This window comes from Archocentrus centrarchus, chromosome 13 (genome assembly GCF_007364275.1).
Source record: "Archocentrus centrarchus isolate MPI-CPG fArcCen1 chromosome 13, fArcCen1, whole genome shotgun sequence".
NCBI lineage: Eukaryota > Metazoa > Chordata > Actinopteri > Cichliformes > Cichlidae > Archocentrus > Archocentrus centrarchus.
Genome location: NC_044358.1, coordinates 23269792 through 23292251, shown reverse-complemented (window position 1 = coordinate 23292251; position 22460 = coordinate 23269792). Strand labels below are relative to the sequence as shown.

At 42.0% G+C, this 22460-nt stretch overlaps 1 protein-coding gene across 4 annotated transcripts in view; it reads right to left on the bottom strand.

Moving 5' to 3' along the window:
• schip1 (schwannomin interacting protein 1) overlaps nucleotides 1-22460 on the bottom strand; it is a 45056-nt gene that overhangs the window by 17981 nt on the left and 4615 nt on the right. The window contains exon 1 of one of the 4 annotated variants that reach the window (XM_030744119.1): nucleotides 10135-10482. The exons of 2 other annotated variants lie outside the window; for them this stretch is intronic. In XM_030744119.1, the coding sequence (XP_030599979.1) occupies nucleotides 10135-10164 (30 nt within the window). In that variant the 5' untranslated portion in view covers nucleotides 10165-10482. Of the gene's footprint in view, nucleotides 1-1321; nucleotides 1676-10134; nucleotides 10483-22460 lie in introns of those variants that run through there. One more of the 4 variants, XM_030744118.1, reaches the window with a different exon arrangement.

Sequence of the window (22460 nt, the reverse complement as noted above, 5' to 3'; positions counted from 1 at the left end):
GACGGGAGGAGGGGGATGACAAAGGGAGGCAGGGGAGATAAGGAGCATGAAGAGGGTTTAGACAGGACAATGGGTCTCCATGTGACACTGGAGCATTTTTTTCAAGCAGAAGGCCAGACTATTTGTTGAGAAAAGTGAAGCAGATTTTCATTGTTATGTCATAACAATGCCCCAAATATCTAAGCACTTTAATGCCCAGACTACATCAGCTTTGGTCTGCGGGCTGCATTCACAGCTGCGCACAACATGCAAAACTGTATTAAATGCAAAGTTCAGCTATTTGGGAAAAAAAAAATCTTTTATAACCTTTCATGCTGAGAATTGGATCAGAAGATGAAACTCACTATCATGTCTCTGTTTGATATGAAGCTGTAACAAACGGTGAGAGGTAGCTCACCGAGGAGACTAGGAACTAACACAATCTACTGTATCTATCAGCTCTCGCTGGTAAATCCTTGAAATAGTGATGTCAAAATTACACAGTGCAGTGTTGCAGTGGACTATTTCTAGGCTAGGTACAGTTATATTATAAAGACATTAAAGCACTCAAGGAATCTCTGAGCTGAAATCAATGGGAAAATTCCATAACACCAAAGATGGAGGCAGAAGTATAACTTCCAGCCTTATTATGGAGGCAAGTCAGCAAAAGTTTGAAGCATTTTTATCAGATTTTAACGCAGATTCTACATAGTCAGCTTTTTTTTTTTTTTAATGTCCCTGTGACTGTTAAAGTTAAATTAAAGCTTCAAAATAACATCCCAAATAAGTGCCTGGAGGCATTTCAAGATGCATGCTAAATTGGGAGACTATGAAGAGAAGAGAAGCCAAAAAAGGACTTTGGTGGAGTCACTTTATGAAGGCTTGTAGGCACAGTGAAGTTGATGGCCATGGCTTCTAATCAAGACGAAGTCCAACATAGAACCCATGATTTAGTACATTTATACACTGGATAAAAGAAACAAAACATATACTGATTATTGATGAATTTAGAGATGCTGGCAGAGGAAATAAGTCTGAACAGTACTGCAGTAGCACTGCTTCCCTTTGCTTTGAGGTTTTGTTGCTATTTGTGTCACAAAACAGACCAAAAGTATGTTTATGGGTCTATGTTGGCAGACATCAAGAAGAGGAGAACCATCGACACACTCACAGGCACGAGTAATACTTAAAATAATCCACCTCCTGACCACACACACACACACACACACACACACACACACACACACACACACACACACACACACACACACACACACACACACACACACACACACTCAAATTGTGTAATTAATGAACAAAATTTAATTCCATGGTCTTTTACCTCTTTATAATCATCACTGAGGTAGAGACTGGACGCTTGCCTGATGACATCATGCTCTCCACCACATACATCTGCTTTATCCAGCGCCTCCCTCATCCTTCCCTCCGTCTCTCTTGTCCTGTCTTTTCCCTTCTACGTCCCGGTCAGTAGGTTGTAGTCCACACCGACTCCTGAGGTTCAGTCCAGTCAAAATGCATCATAATCCCAGCCGACTGACCCCTATCTACTCCTCTACTGGTGTCTTCTCCTCGTCTTACTCTAACATGTTGTGACACTGTTTCTCTTCTCCTGCACTTTCTGAATACTCTGCTCGCTCTCTCTATAGGTTCATTCTGCCTCTCCCACAGGACTGGAAAAGCATAGTTGTCAGAGGTAAAGCCCCTTTAGACCCTCCCTACCTTCCACCCTCTGGTCAGGGTGGCCTCTCGCAGCCCAGGGAAGGAAAGCAGAGAGGAAAAAGAGAGAGAGAGAACCTCACACCGGTCTTTTTTTTTTTTTTTTAAGTCTTCATCCCCTGACATGAGGGCAGCAGCTGCTCACCACCAGTTTGAAAAGAGACACCTCAGCGATGAGATAGGGATAGCCACAGTGTGTGTGCATGCCCATCTGTGTTTTGATGGTTTCTGTTGTGTCTAAAAGCCGTCCTGGGCATTATCTCTTCTTGTCTCACCCAGGATCTCTGTGTATGATAAAACTTTGTAAGTCAGACTATACATTTAAAGTGCAATGGATGTGTGTGAATATGCAACAGAGGTGGTAGTGTACGCCCTTCCTGCTAAGGTAAAAATAGTGCCTGGTCCAGACTCCAAAGCCAGCAAACCCCACAGCCCCGGACAGCTAAATAAACCCTGACAGAGCACAATGGACCATTAGTCTGGCACACAAGTACACACACACAGGCACTCACTCACTCACTCATATATACAGAGATTGCTTGTGCCTTGTATCGGTGACTTACAATTTCAATCTGAGCTCTCCACGGTGTGTAATGATCTCATCTTTGTGAGGCGTTATTGACCCGTGACTCATATATTTGTCATAGCCGCCCAGACAGAAAATTATATCCAGATATGGCTGCAGCTTCACACTGCAGGGAACATGACTTCACACAAACGCAAAGACACACACACACACACACGCGGACGCTCAACTGGTTACACAGAAAAATGGCAGGCATGACAAGAAATAAACTTTAAATTACAAATAAGGTGCACATATATATGTTTTTACTTTATAATGATAAAATAATAGCTAGTACATTCCAGAAGAATTGCACCTGATGTTATTTTCTTACTCTTTTCTATTGTATTTTATTTATTGTATTTTATTTAGGCAAAAATTATACATTGGCTCCTGAATGAATCATCTGTATGATGTAAGATTTTGCTAATCGGAGAATAGAGCAAGTCATTTTCTGAGCAACTTGCCTGACCAAGCCACGAGGAACATTTCCAGTAGTGAGTGTGCCAGATGAGAAATGAGACAACTCTGGATGATATCGCAACCTGATTGAGGGCTGATGGTGCGGAACTAGTAGAGACCGGCAGGGTCATCTCAAGGGCATTTTTGGAACCTCAGAAGATTATGGTGGAGATCATGGTGTCATTTGTTCCATTTGTTATTTATTTATTTATTTTTTATAATTTTGAACCTTTTCCCTCACTGTTCATGGTGACAACGTAGGACACATACAGGGGTTGGTCAATGAAACTGAAACACCTGTCATTTTAGTGTAGGAGGTTTCACGGCTAAATTGGACCAGCCTGGTGGCCAATCTTCATTAATTGCACATTGCACCAGTAAGAGCAGAGTGTGAAGGTTCAATTAGCAGGGTAAGAGCACAGTTTTGCTCAAAAAATTGCAATGCACACAACATTATGGGTGACATACCAGAGTTCAAAAGAGGACAAATTGTTGGTGCACGTCTTGCTGGCGCATCTGTGACCAAGACAGCAAGTCTTTGTGATGTATCAAGAGCCACGGTATCCAGGGTAATGTCAGCATACCACCAAGAAGGACGAACCACATCCAACAGGATTAACTGTGGACGCAAGAGGAAGCTGTCTGAAAGGGATGTTCGGGTGCTAACCCGGATTGTAACCAAAAAACATAAAACCACGGCTGCCCAAATCACGGCAGAATAAATGTGCACCTCAACTCTCCTGTTTCCACCAAAACTGTCCGTCGGGAGCTCCACAGGGTCAATATACACGGACGGGCTGCTATGGCCAAACCTTTGGTCACTCGTGCCAATCCCAAACGTCGGTTTCAATGGTGCAAGGAGCGCAAATCTTGGGCTGTGGACAATGTGAAACATGTATTGTTCTCTGATGAGTCCACCTTTACTGTTTTCCCTACATCTGGGAGAGTTACGGTGTGGAGAAGCCCCAAAGAAGCGTACCACCCAGACTGTTGCATGCCCAGAGTGAAGCATGGGGGTGGATCAGTGATGGTTTGGTCTGCCATATCATGGCATTCCCTTGGCCCAATACTTGTGCTAGATGGGCGCGTCACTGCCAAGGACTACAGAACTATTCTGGAGGACCATGTGCATCTAATGATTCAAACATTGTATCCTGAAGGTGGTGCCGTGTATCAGGATGACAGTGCACCAATACACACAGCAAGACTGGTGAAAGATTGGTTTGATGAACATGAAAGTGAAGTTGAACATCTCCCATGGCCTGCACAGTCACCAGATCTAAATATTATTGAGCCACTTTGGGGTGTTTTGGAGGAGCGAGTCAGGAAACGTTTTCCTCCACCAGCATCACGTCGTGACCTGGCCACTATCCTGCAAGAAGAATGGCATAAAATCCCTCTGACCACTGTGCAGGACATGTATATGTCATTGACGCTGTATTGGCCGCAAAAGGAGGCCCTACACCATACTAATAAATTATTGTGGTCTAAAACCAGGTGTTTCAGTTTCATTGTCCAACCCCTGTACATCATACTGTATATATATTGGATTGTATCCACTCTGATTTTTCCAGTGTTGTTTGGAATTCATGCATGAAAACAGCTGAAGATATTCATGAGGTCTTGTTTTTGTATTAGAACGGAAGCTCTGATATTATACTGGCAGCAGTGTGTTACTTGATATTAGGAAATGTCCAGTCTTTGCATTGAACTGAAACTACTCTATAACTGAAACTATTTCTTAAAAGCCTTGTATAATTACATAAATTAACCCAGCTCTCAAACACAGCAGAGATAAAAGTTAGAGAGAAATTTTTTTTTGAAGCATCACATTACCACCTACAGTTGGATTCAGATGATAAATCACACTAAACAGTCGGGGATCTAAGGGAAAGACAGGGATATCAGATAAGAAATAAAATACCCAGCCAAGGACAAAAGGGGTACACGAGGATTGTGAGGAGAAATACGAGAGGGAAGAGAATGCCAAGTGGTACTGATGAACATGAGTCGCATTCATCTGTTTCTCTGCTCAGAGTGAGAGAGCGCATAGATGAGAGTAACACAAGAAAAAAAAAGAATCAAAGATGAAGACAGTTGGGGAATAATGCAATTGGATGATAACATCAAAGAGCTTTTAACACACACACACACACACACACACACACACACACACACACACACACACACACACACACACACACACACACACACACACACACACACACACACACACACACATAAGGGTTAAGTGGAAAAAATAGGAAGTGGATTTGATTCAGTGTTGATCCCTGTGGATTATGGGCAGAGTACAGCGAATTGTCTAGCTGTCTCCTGAATCCACCCACACTGGGGTGCTGCTGGGGACAATACAGGCAACACACACATACATGCACAGGGTGATAAAGCCAGTGGTAGCCATGAGAGCGGCAAGTTTAGGGCTAGAGGGTGGGGCAGAGTTTGCCCCACTGGATCTTTGCTTCATTAGTGAGGCTGACTTCATCGTGAAGGTGAAGTCACTGCTGACTCAAGTGGGATAGGAGGCTGGGAGGAACTGGTTTCCTGCACTATGTATGCATAGGAAGCAAACAATTCAACGAGAAGCTACAAACACTTACTAATGCAAACACCACCTATTCACAGTTCAAAGGCAACGGCCGCTGCGGGTACTTTAAGCTACATTTGAAACACACACACGCAAATGCAGGTTACTTTTTCTGGTGTAGTTGATGGCTCGACTGTTGGGTCAGCTGAGAGAGTGAGTATGAAAGAGAGAGAGACAGACACACACAGAAAGGCTTATTGTTCCAAGTGAACAGAGGGTGACTGTGGGAGAGGGTTCCTGGCACCTCCTGTAAGCCTGGGATCCAAGGCCAATGGCGCTATGTGTGCTTGTGTGCTTGTACATCTATCTTTGTGAGGCCCACTTTGAGACTGAGAACTTAGGTGTGAGGACATTTGTGGGAAGTGAGGACAGTCTAGCCGCTCCTCATTTCCCGACACACTTTTCAAGGTGTGTTTGAGGGTTAAGGCTTGACTTTAGGGTAAAGATTTAGCTTTAGTATTGGTTTAGGAAATATATCATATGCCAGTGTTCTCACAAAGATAACAGTACAAATGTGTGTGTGTGTGTGTGTGTGTGTGTGTGCATGCGAGCACATAAGCTGTACAAACACATCGTCACTGTTTATCATAACTAATCCATTTTTGTTTAAAAGTCTGCAAACTTCAGCGTGCTCTTTCTAATATCCATGTGAATGCTTGTATGTCATTATCATACCAGTTTTACTGACACGTTTGAAAGCAATGCCACAGATTTTCATCTGATCTTATTTTGGAAAGAGGAGGAAAAGAATGGGGGCTGCTACCATAGCAACGTGGTAAGAATTTCTCCATGGCGATGCTCTGTGTTCCAAACAAATTGGGCTGCGAAAGGAACACAGGGCAGCTCATCGGGAAGTCTGCACAACTCACACAGAGGCAAGCTTTTGAGGGAGCGCAAGTCTGGCAAATAGCAAATTATTAAATATACTCTTAGACACACATAGGCACATACATCACTACGCAATGCAATTACTGCAATTACTACAAAAAAGAAATGCTCTTATTTTCCCTTCTGATGTTCCCGTCCACATAGGCTGGGGAGTGTGAGCGTGTAAAATCTATCATTTCTTTTACCTTAATAATATCATATGCAACAACTTTTTTATTATTATCTTTATATCGTTTCCCCTTTATGTGCTAGCTCTGTCCTGAGTTTAGTTCAGGTTACAGTATAACCAGTCAAATCAGGACTGTATTTAGGTCAGCCAGCTAAATCGAAAGGTATTTCAGGGGCCACATGCAGGCTTAATTTGATCTCAAGTGAAACCTTCACACAGGCTAAAAACCAAAGGCTTTCTGAAAAGGTCCACATCTGATAATCCAAAACACATGATGAACAGCCTGAGATGTCTTAAGAAAAAGAAATTTGGTTTTGACTATCAGTCTCAGTTTTCCACATTACAAAGAAACACTACTGTTCTAAATGAAATAAATATATCAGGGTCACATCTTGGCTTGGGTAATTACGCCATTATCTCATTGGTAATGTTTGTCAGTAAGAAGGCTGTAAAACTGACAATGACTCAGACCTCTGCTTTGATGTGATCCATTCTTAATGAATTGCACCACAACGCTCTGAAAGTCCAAAAATTAAGTTTTTATTCTCTACAACTTCCACACTTTCCAAAGCCACAGTGCTGGACTTAGCTCTTTTGTGAGCCAGTACTGGCTTTGCTAAAGGCATATTTACATTACAAAAAAAAAAGAAAAAAAAAAGAAACATGCACAACAAACAACATGAATACAGTAAAGGTTGTATATCATCTCATGTTTGTGCATTAAGTGTGGCCCTAGAAATGAAGCATGCAAAGCTTAACTTAGTATCAGTGGAGATGAGAAAATAGTTTATCTATGTGTAAAAATATGCTTTTTTTATGGTGCATCTTACTAATACAAAACAGAAATGTACCAATGTCTGCGGCTTGGTGAACTATGGAAAAAATATTGCCAGTAATTCCATAGATTTTTGCTTATTGTTCCAGCTTATTGATCAGTTCTGTCAGGCTGGAATGATCTATCAGTGCTATCTACTGTACTGTACTCCTAATTTATAATTCATTAAGCCACACCTCATATACAGTTACACTCACACTTGAACTCTCTTCATCGTTCTCCAGTCAAGCTTGAAAACCTGCATGAAGCTCGTACAGGCCCAACATAAACATGCAACAATCTTCACACACATATGTACATACAAATACTAAATTATGTGTGGCAGTTTTCGGCATTCAGCGAGAGTCCCCCAGGCCTTGGCAAGCTGACAATATTCCTCCAGCCCAGGATGACACACTGTGGCCAAGCTGATAAATCTCACCATCACCCTTCACCCTGCTGGTTATTGCTGCTGCTGCTGACAGCAATACGGAACTGTGAGATTTATAGATGTACTCGAGAATCTGAAAACAGGGCAGCATACTGAGACCTCAGACTCCAGTAAACACACAGAGGATCAGTGTGCTTTTAGCTCACTTAAGCACTTAATGAAATGAAGTGCAGCATGGAGATAAAGGAGATACAGCAGATGAATGGTTACTAACGTGACGTGTTTTTCTCTTTTTTGGACTTAAGAATAACTAGACCTTAAATCAATTTATGGTTTTGGATGACTGCGGGTTAAATGGTTGCGTTACTTGCTCTCCCAGGGTCAGCCTGCTTCCCTAATTGGCTAATGGTTTCTGACATTAAGTGGGACCCTGCCTCATATGGTATGTGGTGAACAGGAACACGGGTGAACAGGGAAAGGGAAGAGGATTTCTTTCTGCATCTGATCCCGTGCCTTTTTCTTTCTTCTTTGTCTTAAACTGAAAAATATCAAAACACTGAGGACCACACTTTATTTAAAGCAGGACAAAACAAGAAGACACAGACACAGACTGACAACTGGGCAAATACAGGGACAACACCACCCTGACCTCTCTTTATTTTCCACTTCATCTACTATCTTAAAATTTTATGTCTTGATCACACCCCTCATTCCTTCTCTTCTATTCTGTCCTACCATTGCCCTTTGCTACTTACCATCCCTCATCCCTCTGTGTGTGTGTGTGTGTGTGTGTGTGTGTGTGTGTGTGTGTGTGTGTGTGTGTGTGTGTGTGTGTGTGTGTGTGTGTGTGTGTGAGGGGCGCTGTCTGCCTGCTGGTTGCCAGGTTACCAGTCTAATTGAGAGGCCTCTAGAGAGTAGCTGTTATCAGAAGAGCTTGAACCCTCTCTTCCGCTTACCGCTCTAATTCTTTCTCTTATTTTCTCTATCTCTCTCTTTTCTTTTTCTTTCCCTGCATTAAAGCCATCTCAGCCTTCTTAAATTTTCTTCCTCATGATTAGAAATGTTATGATTATTTTTTTCATATGTATTATCTATTGCAGTTGCCTTGGAAGGCTGTTTGTCATTCTCACTGGTTTCTACACACTTCTAATTTGACTTTGCTCAGCCAGAGGTGTCAATTTTTGTACTGTTTCATCTCTGCCTTTCATCTGTCAACTCCACTGTCCCTTTGGCATCGCTTCTCTCTGCGCTCTTTCCTTCATTCCTGCCATTTCTCGGTCACTCCATCCAGCCTTTATCTGCCACAAAACATGGCAGGAAATCCTTATCCCATTACACAACTGCTCCCTAACCCACACAAGCTTAACTCCACCCTTCTGACACGCAAATACTAATATGCGGAGGATGCACAAAGATTAATGCAAATGTAAAAGCAGTTTATTGATTCCAGAACACAATCTTAAGAATTTAGAGGACGTGCATGAAACAGATATAAGAGATCAGACTTCATACATGTTGATAATTCTAGAGAGTTGAGAATTGTTATAACTCAGCTGGAGATTTCATGTACGTGAATTTGAGCTAAATGCAAAATGTTGTGGTTAAAGGACCGAATATGGACTTTTCATCTTGAAGTTTCATATTACATGTTGATGAAACACTTTAAGTACACCCACAGGACCCATCCATCTCTCCGAGACTCTCCACACTTATTTCTTCTCATCAAAGAAGCTCCATCTTTCCCTTCCTCGCTGCCTCCCCCGGCATACTCCGCTCATTCCTTTTGCCTTTCATCTACCTCTCTGCTTGTTCCCACTCTCTATCTCCACTGCATTGCAGATTTTCTTCCTGAGAAGAGCTGGTTATAGAAAGGCAGATGCACAGCTGTGATGTGATCCTTGCCTTTAATCACAACTGCTTCATTCCTCCCAATTCTTAGTTAGATAAAGTGAGACACTGCTGTCACATGTCCCACCAGGATCACCCACGCACTCATAAACATGAATGCACACACAAGCACACCATCCAAGTACTCACATTTAAATTCTATTTATCACTGCTGTCTGCACCATACACTGAATATTGTTGCATCCGCTACATGAATCTCACAGCTTTGAACATCTCTACATAGATTAGTTGTGAAAATATAAATATGGAGTTACATGCAAACATCATGCTTCCATGTTATGGAGGCTGGATGACAGGGAGGTGGATGGGAGTTGGGACATTATTCCCTTGAGTCAAGGACTCTCTTAGCAACCAGCCAGCCATCAGATTCACAACACAATCACGTAACTGCAGAAGACAGAGCAACACTCCCACACAGGTCTGAGACTCTGCAGTGACACACAAGTCCTACACGTGCACCGAATGCCCCATTTTCAAATGTGACATTTAAGGCTTTACTGAAGAGATCAAACTTGAGATTTATAAGAACACTACAACAAAATCATAATTTTGTGTCTGTCAGAAAGCCAACTGAATCACAGCAATGTTGGTTTTGTAATTCTGGTCAGACAAATACCTGGTAAGAACAGTTTTCCTGGTGGACCATCCTTCACAGCATCCTAGAGTGGAGCTGCCTGAGCTGGCCGAACAAGAGCGGGACTGGGATAAGATTCCCAGCCCTGCGGTGGTATTCCAATGGAGAGGAGAGGAGAGATCCCACTCAGTGTTTGATCCAAACTAAAAAACAAAAAAATCATTCACTAATACTGCCTTCCTCTCGTTGTCAGTGAGTTCAGTCTTCACCTTCTGCTTTTCTATCTCTCTTTTCTGCTTGTTTTCTGCTCTGTTTGTTAACAGAAAAGGGCAGGGTCTGAACGCTGCTTCCCCAAAGCTGGAGGAGGGAGGGGAGTGAGAGACTGGAGGAGGGGTATGAGAATAGGAGAGGGAGGGAAGGACGCTGTGAAAAGCAGAGTACACTCCCTCTTGCCTTTCTCTGTCTGCTTTGGACTGAAAAAGAGGAGGAGCTGTGGGGCTGAATGTATGCCCAGTGGGGAGAGGGGATTGTGGAAAAGAGACGAGGGAGGGTGCGAGTGGTGTGGGTGAGGGCCAGGATGTCATTCAGCTGTTTTTTTTATATAGAGTCATGCCAGACACCGAAAGGAGACGAGAGAAGGGCAACGGAGTGACTTTCATTCCTTAACCTTTATTTTAATCCCCATGTGTGTTGCATAAACCAGCATCAAATAAAAGTCAAACTATAACAGGGAAGGTTCTGAACCTGAAATGTGTTGTAATCAGAAAGTATGTGAAAGCTGAAAGCATCAAAACTTGGCACTGAATGTTTGAACAGATACAAATCATTCATTTTTTTGACCAAAGTTCCTCATTTAAATCGAAACAATGTGTGTCTCATTTATTTTATGTGCATGTTTGTGTGATTTTTGCCTCACTGTGTGAAAGTATAGATGTTCATATTCAGCTTCTCCTCATTGTCTCTCTCTCTCTCTCTTTGTAAGATTATAATCCCATAGTGGCAGATGGCCGGTCTATAATCCACATGCAGGTCAACCTACTCACATAATCTCTGCATCCATTCCACTGGCATCTACCCATTACCATCTTTTTGTTTTCCTCTTTCTCTATAGTTTTTGATTCTATGTGTCCTTCTTACTGCTTCAGTATAACAGGACCCTTTTTTAAAAATTTAAAATATTGTAGGATCTTTAACCTAAAATATAAAGCACCTTGAGGTGACAGTGGTTGTGATTTGGCCCTATATAAATGAAACTGAATTGAAATGAAAATGACTACATGAACACTTATTAAATGATTTCACTCTGTAGCAGTCATTTCATCATTTAACTTCACAAACCAGCATATTACAGCTACAAAACTGTTTAGACTCTACAGTAAGTATCTGTTTAGCTCCATTGTAAACATTTCCATTAAAGGAAGTGGAAAAACTTCCAACAGCAATTTGGAGGATGTGTAACACATGTGTTTCAAGTTTCATTTTTGTCTTTTTTGGCAGGGTAGGTAGCCACATACTAACCCTGTTATCTCATCCGTCCTCTGGGTCAAATCTCTCTATCCGATATTGATCTCTGTTGGGTGACGCTGCTTTTCCGATAAGACCACTCTTGGGTTTAATGACCTGGATGTGGATCGATGAGCTCCCCGCTCTGATCTCTTTGCTCAAGCCTGTGCATCATTGGCTCTGGGTTAGCTTTCTGCATGGTGCTGAGCTGGGGAGGGCTGGAACGGCACCCATCCTGTGACACTCACCCATGATATAATTATCTGAGCTGAAGTATGATAAACCTCTTTTTCACACCAAATATCAACTGGGTCTCATAAAAGAAGCAGGAACAAAGCGGCTAGTGAAGACAGCCAAAAATACAGATGATTTAGGATATATATATATATATATATATATATATATATATATATATATATATATATATATATATATATATATATATATATATATATATTTATTTATTTATTTTTCATTCGTCTGCCTTCACACACATATGAACTTGAGTGACATCCCATTTTAATCCACAGGGTTTAATATGATGTCGGCCCACCCTTTGCAGGGATGGCTTTCCACAAGGTTTAGGAATGTGTTTATGGGAACTTTTGACCATTCTTCCAGAAGCGCATTTGTGATGTTAGTCACTGCTGTTGGACAAGAAGGCCTGGCTTGCAGTCTCTGCTCTAATTCATCCCAAAGGTGTTCTATCAGGTTGGGTTCAAGACTCTATACAGACCAGTCAAGTTCTTCCACACCAAACTTGCTCATCCATGTCTTTATGGACCTTACTTGGTGCAATGGTGTGCAGTCATGTCAGAACAGTAAGGGGCCATCTCCAAACTGTTCCCACAAAGATGGGAGCATGAAATTGGATGCAGCTTCTCAGCCATGGAAACCCATTCCATGACACTCTCTACACACTGTTCTTGAGCTAATCTGAAGGCCACGTGAAGTTTGGAGGTCTGTAACGATTGACTCTACAGAAAATTGGCGACCTCTGTGAACTATGTTGACCCCGGTCTATGATTTTCCGTGGCCTACCACTTCGTGGCTGAGTTGCTGTCCTTCGCAATTGCTTCCGATTTGTTATAATACCACTAACAGTGTAGAATATTTAACAGTGAGGAAATTAAATGACTGGACTTGTTGCACAGGTGGCATCCTATCAAGGTACCACACTGGAACTCACGGAGCTCCTGAGAGCGACCCATTCTTTTACAAATGTTTGTAGAAGCGGTCTGCATGCCTACGTGCATTGTTTTATACACCTGTGGCCATGGAAGTGATTGGAACAACTGAAGTCAATGATTTGAATGTTTCTGTAATGGTCAGTATTCACAACCAAAATACAAAAATATAATTATTGCTGTTATCAATGAATTTTCAAATTTCTGTTTCATAAAGAAGCTGAAAAAATTACTTTTGATTAAGATGCTAAAGTTATTTACTTGCATTCCGGAATAGAAAAATTAGTTTTAGTAATTGAAATTTATGCTTGATTAATTTTTGACTTCTCAGTGTGCCGGCTCAAATTTGTGTATAAAAATGCCAACTTTTTGTTTTAAAATGAAAAAAAAAATCATACTTAAATACTGGAGTTTTTTTTTTGCACTATACAACACAACCACATGTGACTCAGCCTGTTGATCCCAAAAGGAATGTACAGTTGCCCAGTGTAAACTCAAATTCAGCTTCTCCTATGGTGCTTGTATGATTCAATAGTATTTTAAACCTCATGGACCAACACTGTTCTTGTAGCTTTCTGAAACCAGAATGTGAAAAGCACGCCCATTTCATGGTGTGACTGAGCGGGTGTAAAGAGTCAAGAGTTTGAACTTTTCTCTCACTTAAAGAACTTCATTTTTAGTGGAACTGTGAGCTTCGGTGAGTGTTTAGGCTCCACAGGTAAAGAACACAAGAATGAAACCACTTTGCAGAAGCAGTGAGTGAATGACTTGATGTACTCATGCCAGTATTTAGAGTTTCAGGCCCACTAAAGCTTGATGCTATTCTCTTTCTGAATACAAATGCATTCATTTCACTCTCTGTTGCACATGTACATGCATCCAGACTACTGTACAAAGGAGCAAAACAACTTTGATGTCCAACATCATGTGCCGAGCTTTGATAGAGGAATCCACAGCAACCCCCTTTCTCTCCTCTGTCACCATGGCAGCAATCCGTCTGAAGACACCCCCCGCTGACCTTCACAGGGTCGTCAAGGTTACAATCTGAGTCACGACACAGGTGGAGATGGAGACAGCATCTCTTTATTCACACCAGAAAAGAAAACAATATCAGACTCTATCCAGACTGCACACTGTGAAGACCCCCACCTTTAAATTATACATGTACAAGTCACCCAAAAAAACCAAGCTCACAGAACAAAAAAAGCAAAAAAGTTTCAAAAAGCTGTGATTATGTAAGTGACCTAAACCACCACAAAGAAGACTCAAAGCAAAAATTATTAACTTGAGTCAGGCAGACTGCAGTTTAGCTTCCCACTCACTGGCCACATCATGAGATGTTTGCCTGGGTGGTGAAAACTCACTAAAAACTTGCTGTGGAGATCCGCCAAACAGTGACTTTCTGCTAAAATACAATTGCTGTGTTCTGATTCTAATGCAAACTCTAACAGTAGTATGCAATTTATGCCTGCACAGAGCAGTGAGAATGTGTGCCACTTGCTGTGAGAATATGTTGTAAGTGTACACTGAGGACTCTTCACTCATCCTTCGTTTCCTCATCTCATTCTGCACATCAAAACAACACTTGTGTGGGGGACGTGTGTATTTAGCTCTACTATGTGGGCATATTTATCCATGCAAACAGAGGGAATGAATGCTTCCTCATAAGTAGATGATCACTGAGTGAATAATACTGTTGTTCATTCTTCTGTAACTAGTGGGATATAGAGAGGACATGAAGTGGTGCTGTAGGTGGGAAATAATGTCCCGTAACACTCATCGAGCTCATGGAAAATACATGAGTCTAAAGCATGCTGTGGCACCTCCTCCCTTTCTCCGACAAACAGCCTGTCCTCTCTGTTTTTATCCTCAGTGCCATCTACCCCTCCTTCCTCTCTCTCTTTGGCCTTTCAGTGTAACTGCATTTGATTTCTTTCACCACTTTTCTCCGTCTTCCTCCTCATTCCCCCTCCTGCCCCTTCTCTGCCCCCCCCCTCCTCCGGCTCAGCAGGAAGAGAGGAGCACAGATGCTTTTAGCAAGCTGACATTTTGTGCCAGTGCAAAAACACTGCATAGCAAAGCAGGTTGGCTCAGTGTGAGGGCCAGATTCTGGCGGTAATGAGCTCACTCTGACAGGGAGGAACTGATGTGGAAGGCCAAGGAGTGCGTGCGTGCGTGTGTGTGCATGCGTGCGTGTGTATGTGTATGATCAGCCACTAGAGGTTGTTCTAATGAGGACTATGTCTATGGTTGGTGGTGGAAAGACAGGGCATGCTGTGATCACTAGGCTGTATTAATATTTGCCTTGCATTTTTAAAGGCGTCTCAGCACATTAACATTCGTATACCAGCGAACTAAATGACTAACTGACCACCAGTTACACTTGCGCAATGATGAAGTCCATTATGAAACAGCAGTTGTGAGTCACAGTGAATAATAAGTAGCTGAGATAGAACTGTGGCATGGCGGTGGCTATGGAGGTTTAAGCCAAACAATTTGTTATCAAATTCCTTATTATGTTTTCAACTGAAGGGGTCTTGACAATAGGTGCAGCTTGCTTGCGATTTCATTTACGACTGTAGTAAAATAAATTTCCAAAAGAACTACAGATGTCACAGCACCACGAGCCACTTTATAACAAATGCCGTTTTCATTCCAAATATTAAAGAAGCAGCAGCAGACAAAATCAAGCAATACTTATCTGAACACGCAACCCCGCTGGTTCTGATGCAAGTGTCTGTCTTGATTTACACAACAAATGTCTGTTGCAGTTGTTGTTTATGAAAAAAGAACCATAAGGAAATATTTCCTATATATTCTTAACTGTCCAGCTATTGGCACAATGCTAGTACTTTGGAGGGAAAATTTACTTTAAATAATCAATGCTATATTTAGGAAAAATACATTGTTTTGGTCTGGAAACATGTAAATAATTATTTTAGCTATTTAGCTCCATTCATTCCTATTCAGCAATGACTTCCTCAGTCTAGATGAATTGTAGGCAGTTTCGCTACATTGCAATTATGAAGGGAACCTCCTCTTTGCTGATCGATGCATTCAATCACTCTGGAGTCTAAATGATCGGCTATTCCAGCAGGATACACCCTGGATGACTCATCAGCCCATCACAGGAAGACAAATAACACACTAACATTCACGCCTATTGCCAATTTAGAGTCTCTACCTGACAATCTTCCTGGAAACCCACGGTCAAACCATGTTCAAACCAAGGACCTCCTTGGCGACCACTGCACCCTCGTGATGTGTATGGAGCAGTTTACAAGCACAAACACACAAATCTTCTCCTGCTTGTCTTTGTCTTAGTGATGGTGTTTGAAATTTACAAGTTGAAACTTTATTTTTGCTCTTTTTTTTTATAACCTGTAAAATGAACTGTTTCATTAGGAAATTATCAGCAGGTCAGTAATGCAGCAGTCATTCGCTGCAACCCTACTTTAGACTGATGAAATTAGTTTTTTGTGCAGTGGGTATGTGAAGGGATGAAAATGTTTTGTGCTCTCCAGCAACAGATGAAGATCTCAGCATGGCCTGGCACAAATTCTCTTCCTCTGTCTCTCACACACAGTCACATGAACAGACTAACAGCTTAGATAACAGTCAGAAACACGGAGACAAAAATACCCCCCCCCCCCCCCCCTTTTTTTAACCATTTTAAGTCTGCCTCTCTCTGTAGACACGAGTAAACACACTTTGTATTTTTAGACTTCGTTTATAACCCACTTGCCTGCCTCTTACACATGCACACATACATCCAAAAGCACACTCTATAATTAGGAGCAAAGAAGACCAGTGTTTCATGTTTTAGCTCCACCCATGTAAGTGCACGCAAATACTGGCCGCTGTGTGCCTGTGTGTATATGTTTGACTAAACCATTTTCTCCTCTCTGACCAGTGATGGGTAAGAGTTTAAAATCCTTTACAGATAGGAAAACATGCTCTTGGCCTCTTTTCCTGAAATAAACCTTGTTTTTATCTCCTTTGGCCCCGTTTTTACTTATGCAGACGGCCTGTGTGTATGTGTGTACTCGGCTCTGCTCTGAAGTGGCTGTGCTGTATGCATTCTGACACAAAGCTATAACATTGGAGGCCGTCTCCTCGCTGCTACATAAACCTCTATTTCCTCCACAGCACGCTCTGCCACTCACAGCCTGCGCCCCTCTTTGATAGTGTTCCTATAGGGTGGAGAGTGGGAACGAAGCAAGGAGGGGAAAATGGTCTCCTGCTGTACTTTGGCTGTGTGAAAACATTAGGGCATAATGCCTTCTGACAGCTAGAGGAAGAAAACAATTAGCTGGGTACAGGAGTGGGAATGGTAGTGAAGGACAGGGGACGTCTTAAGCAGAGAAGGAAAGGAGAGAAGATGAAGCTTTGCAGCAGTGTAGTAAAATGAGTCAGAGCCAAAGCTGACTACCGTGCCAGATAGGATATAACACATGTTGAAGACTGGTTTTGACTTTGCATTTTATCCACCTTTCTCACACCATGGTGAGTCATGAGTGAATAAATCAGAGAAAGGGCGAGCCTGTGTGAGTTTTTGTGCATTCATCAGTGTGATCTACCAGAGAAAAAAAAAAAAAAGGTGGAGGAATGTGTAGCTGTAGGCTGTGAATTTCCACCTGAAGCTGCCATTTATCTCCGGTCACAGCGGTGCCTCAGTCTAGTTTCTGCTTGCTTGCCTGGGTGACATCACTCTCTGGATCATCAACCAAACTGGCAGTGCTTGCACTTTAAGTGCCCAGAAGGGAAGCCTGTCTGTGTCAGTTTATCCACACCTATACTATCACAGTATTATCATCAGTACACATAGGTTGTGATTATTGTGTCTGTTTACTGGTTCTGTGGAAATGTTATCAGGTAGCTCATAAAAATGTACTTTGACAGCAGATAAGAGCAGTTTAGACACCACTCCCATGCATGCCGTCTAAGAAACGTGAACTTTATAACCTGTGGAATATCTTGGACATGTGCGTTTTATTTGTACATAGACTCTGCAGGTAGACTGTTTGTAGAGTGCCGCCCACTGACTACCAGACAAATCTAAGCAGCAAACGTTCCGATTTTGGTCAACTGACTTCACTTCTTCACCCATAGTTGGGTGTTTGAGGCCATGGGGTCAATGTGGGGCTACTCAGCAGACAGCTGGCCAACAGGCACATTTGGATGAATGAGCATGTTGAATCACTAACAGTGCTGACTGCCTGGCTCTTGAGTCTTATGAATCACTGATTTTATCCATTTAAGGTATTTTCTTCTGGTGTTTTGCTTCTGCCATGTTCCCGTCTTCTTTTACAAGGAAAAAAAAAAAACACAAGCTGATAATGCAGGTGAAAAGCAATGCTTTACAGTACCAGCTGCACTTTATCTTATTCTTTTATTTGCTGTGTACAGTGCAGACAGAAGACGTGGTTATCCAGAGGCAACATAAAGCTTTTGATCGCCAGGCTTTTTTCGTGGCTAGTTCTTTCAGCAGGGGTTTATGTCTCACACAAACTTTCTCTGCCCCTTCATTCAAAACAGCTGTACAGCACAAAGATTTGCTTATTTAAAACAGGGTTCAAACGCACGTGCACAGCTTTTTCCGCTTTTACCAGAAAAGAGAGGAACAAAAAAGGCAACAATGCGACAGCATGAACCTGTTCTTTGTTAAAGAGTCACACAGAACATCATTCTAAGGAAAAATTAGATCTATGGCAAGATGTGCAGCTGGTTCTATTCTTTTCCTATTCTTAAAATATAATAAAAAACAACATCTCACAGAAGAAGTATGTAGTGCACTGAGTTATAAATACATGTAAAGCCTTTTGCCAAACAATTCATTTAACTTTTTGCATGAAAGATTTGTTTTCACTTCACAATATATAAATGCTGAAAAGTCTGAGAAGCTGGTTATGCTTTTACAAACTGATCACATTCTTCTTTACCTGAGTTAAATGCCCGACTTGCTGTGAGGAATCCAAGGTTAAGCTGAGAGATGAAAAATATTCCACGAAAAAAAAAAAAAAGGAAAAACAAAAAGCATCTGCCAGCACTGGCAGACTTTCAGGATACTATGAGAATACAAATATATCCTTTGATTTGATTTAGTGAGCTGAGTTTGTGCATGTGTGGACTGACAGGAGACAGAAGACTGCTTTACTCTAAAGCACAGACAGTGCAGTGGGTTGTATAAAGAGTGAGTGTGTGTCTGAGCTCTGGTGTGCAGAGGGCTGGGCATGTTTCAGCTGGTATCTGCACATGGACACACTCAAACACAGTGCTGGAGCAGCGGTTAAGCCATAGAGGCTGAGCCAGACACCGGTGCCGCAGCAGGAGTTCCCTACACCTGGTTAGAGCCCTGCCCCCAATCACTAAAGCTTCCTCCTACTCATTTACATAGTGACCACAAAATCCTTCCCTATTTGACTCACCTCCATCTTCATCTCTTCTTCTGAACTTCTGTTCTCTCTGACAGATTCTCACTTATTTCAGCTACCTCTCGTTTCAGGCCTTACCGATTTGCTTCCACCATTCAGGTCGTAATTCTAGTGTAAGCTCTTTACACTGATTGTTTGTATCTATTTATAGCCTCTATAAATGTGCTCATGGCTTCCTGAACCCTGCAATTTCTTTCTTCTCTCACCCGCCGTCTCTCTCCCTCTATACGTGGCACAGTCTGAGCTGTGGATGAAGGTAGTAGTTAAGTGGTTAGTGGAGGGTGGCGAATAGTTCAACTGCTGAACTTGTACATAAACACAGAGTGCTCGTTTCTCTAACCTCTCTCTGATTCCTTCCCATCTTTTTATTTTCCACAGCCCTTGAGTTTTTTCTGGGATGAAGCACTCCACGCTTGTACAGTTTAATCAGGCTTGTGGCCTTTTTACTGTTTATATGGTCTGTTTGAACAACACTTTCCCAAACTGCTTTACACTTTTCCCAAACTGCTGTTCATCAGCCTTTTATCACATCTGTCCTAGGATAACTTTTGGCAATTTGTAATCTCACAACTAACGATAGTTATGCAGTAATCTTGAAACAAGCCCTTTTTTACATTATGAACGATTTAGAAAAGAACTGTAGCAATTTTACAAGGCATTTACATGAGGATGGGGCACATGCAGAAGTCAGATTATCCTGCTGGCATCCTGGCATTTATGCCCTAAAAATCGCAAAAAAACATGGATCCTTTAATACAACTACATAATGTTTTTTTCTGTTACACTTTCCCAAACTCCGTATCAAGTATTTAAAACAGAATTTTGGTAAAGAAAAATATAGAGATTTGGGTTTTCTTTTAATTGAAAAACTCACTATGAGACTGCACTAACATGTGAAGTGTGTGTATTTGTGAGAGCGAGCTCCCCGCGTCCCTGCGCTTTTAAAGAAGGAGAGGTAGTGCAGGTCTCAGCACAGGCCCTATCTTTTTCACCATAGTTTGCCCGTGGGGTGTTTTTAAATTCTGTGAGTAAGTCTGGGTGTGCGCACTCTGAAACTGAAAAAGAAGTAGCCTGTAGACATAGATTTAATACTTCTCCAGTATGTACCCCAGAAAACACAGGCAAATTTCTGCATACGGATAACCATACATGTAGCCTCAGCCCATTTCTGCTTTTTTAACCTCAAGTAAGGATAGGAAGAATAATATTATTGTTCACCTTTCAGAGGTGCAGGGCTGAATGGAGGGTTAGAGGTAATGTTACCCCTGGTATACTTGAGGTCCCTGTGGGGCCCTCTCTGCCACGTGCCTCCAGATTTAATTAGAAACAACTTTTGAAAAAAAATCCACCAGGCCCCTCATCACCATGAATCCTCCGGACGCCACACCTGCAGCCCGAAGGCAGACACTGAGATTACAAGAGCCAAACACCACACCCTAACTAAACACACCTGCAATAACACGACTACTTTATTAATACAAAATGAGGTTGAAATAAAACATGCTGGATAACTGGAGCTTTTAATGGCAGAGAGTAGAGTGCGACCATCAAATATTGCATAAATCTATGCCTTAATAGCAGGTAATACAACTTTTCAGCTGTAATTTTCTACCAGAAGTGCAAAGTGAGCTGACACGGAGAACTGAGCAGGATACAATATACAGAAAAGCCTTCTGTGTGTCCACTCCACTCAATGTACCACCGATTTGACTGATTCTTGAATGTTTTCAGCATTTTTCTTTAATATACAAGCAAAAGTTTGTTCTGTTACTACAGCAGACGAGCTAAACTTGTCTCCAGGGAACAAATGACTGCCACAGATTATTATCTCTGAGCTTTACTGTGTCCCAGTCCTTTTCTGACAGCTCAGATGCTTTTGAAGCTCAAGTGAAGCATGAATATCTCCGTCCCACTGGACCCCCAGCAACATTACCAGACAGATGAATCCCTGCATGCACCAGCAGATGTGCTGGTTCACTGGTGGGTCCTGCCTGAGTGGATGACTAAATATTTAACATTTTAAAAGCACAAGTCCCCCCCCCCCCTCCTCCAGAGTGTCTGTCAAGTCCAGCAAGGTTTAGAATTAAGACATCCAGATAACCCCAGACACAGAAATAAACAGAAAATATTTCTTGGGAGTGTCAAATTGCCACTTGCCTGCTTTTTTTTTTTCTGGCTAGCGGAGGGCTATCCTTTACTATATGTGGAAGCTCTGAGATAAAATGAAAGATTAAATGAACCAAACCATCAAATTACACATTAGTTTTTAAATAATGTGGTAAAATCTGATGGGCATAGTTCTGCAGAAATAGCACCAGCACCTAAAAGATTTTGAGAGTGGGATTGTCTGGGATATTATTTTATATCTCCTGTCTTTTCTAGTATATCACTTCTGCTCCCTGCTCTGGTGGGATTACACTGCTAATTCCAATTTCTTATCTAGAGCACTGAAATCTGAGGCCTGGGTTTTCTGAGGCTTTTCCTGGAGAGATAGTTGGATACTGTGTCCCTATCGTCATCAAGACCACTCGATCTCTATCTGCTATACCAAGCCTCGATGTACTCATATCTAAGGCACAAGTAAAGATTAAAATATGTGGGCAGTAAGAAGCATATGCATGATTTCATGTGATTGTGTGGCTGCATAGAGAAAGAAGTAGCTACATGTGGACACAGAGGTTCTCCTTTGAGAGATTTTCTCTACCCGGGTCAATTATATCGCAGCCCAGTGCCCGAGGGGAGGCAGATCGAGAGAAGGGAAGAGTGAGGGAGCAGATTTCTCTCAGTCTAAAGTGTACCAGGAGGTGATCTTCTAGTTTAAGTTGCAAAGCAGGTAATGAAAATTGACACAAATGTGGCCCCGAACTGCCCGGTCCTCCTCCTGTCCTTTCTTCCCTCTTTCCTTCCGGTCATCCCCCACTTCTCCCACTGCATTCCTGACATGCCTCAGGGAGACAGAGAAGGCCTCCAGGAGAGACAAACAAAGACGCACAACACACACACACACACACACAATAGCACCGGCTGCAGCCATTATGTGTGCGCATAGAGGAAAAGGTCTTCATGCTTGCACATCAATAGAGAACACCAATCCAGCCTTTTCAAACACACATTTGCCCTCACTTAGTTTTACTCTGTGACAACTGGCAACAGAACTCTAACTGCTGTAAACAATTTTCTCCCACTCCCACCCTAAATATTTTAAAGTTACACCCTTTTGGACCCATAAACTGACAACAAACCA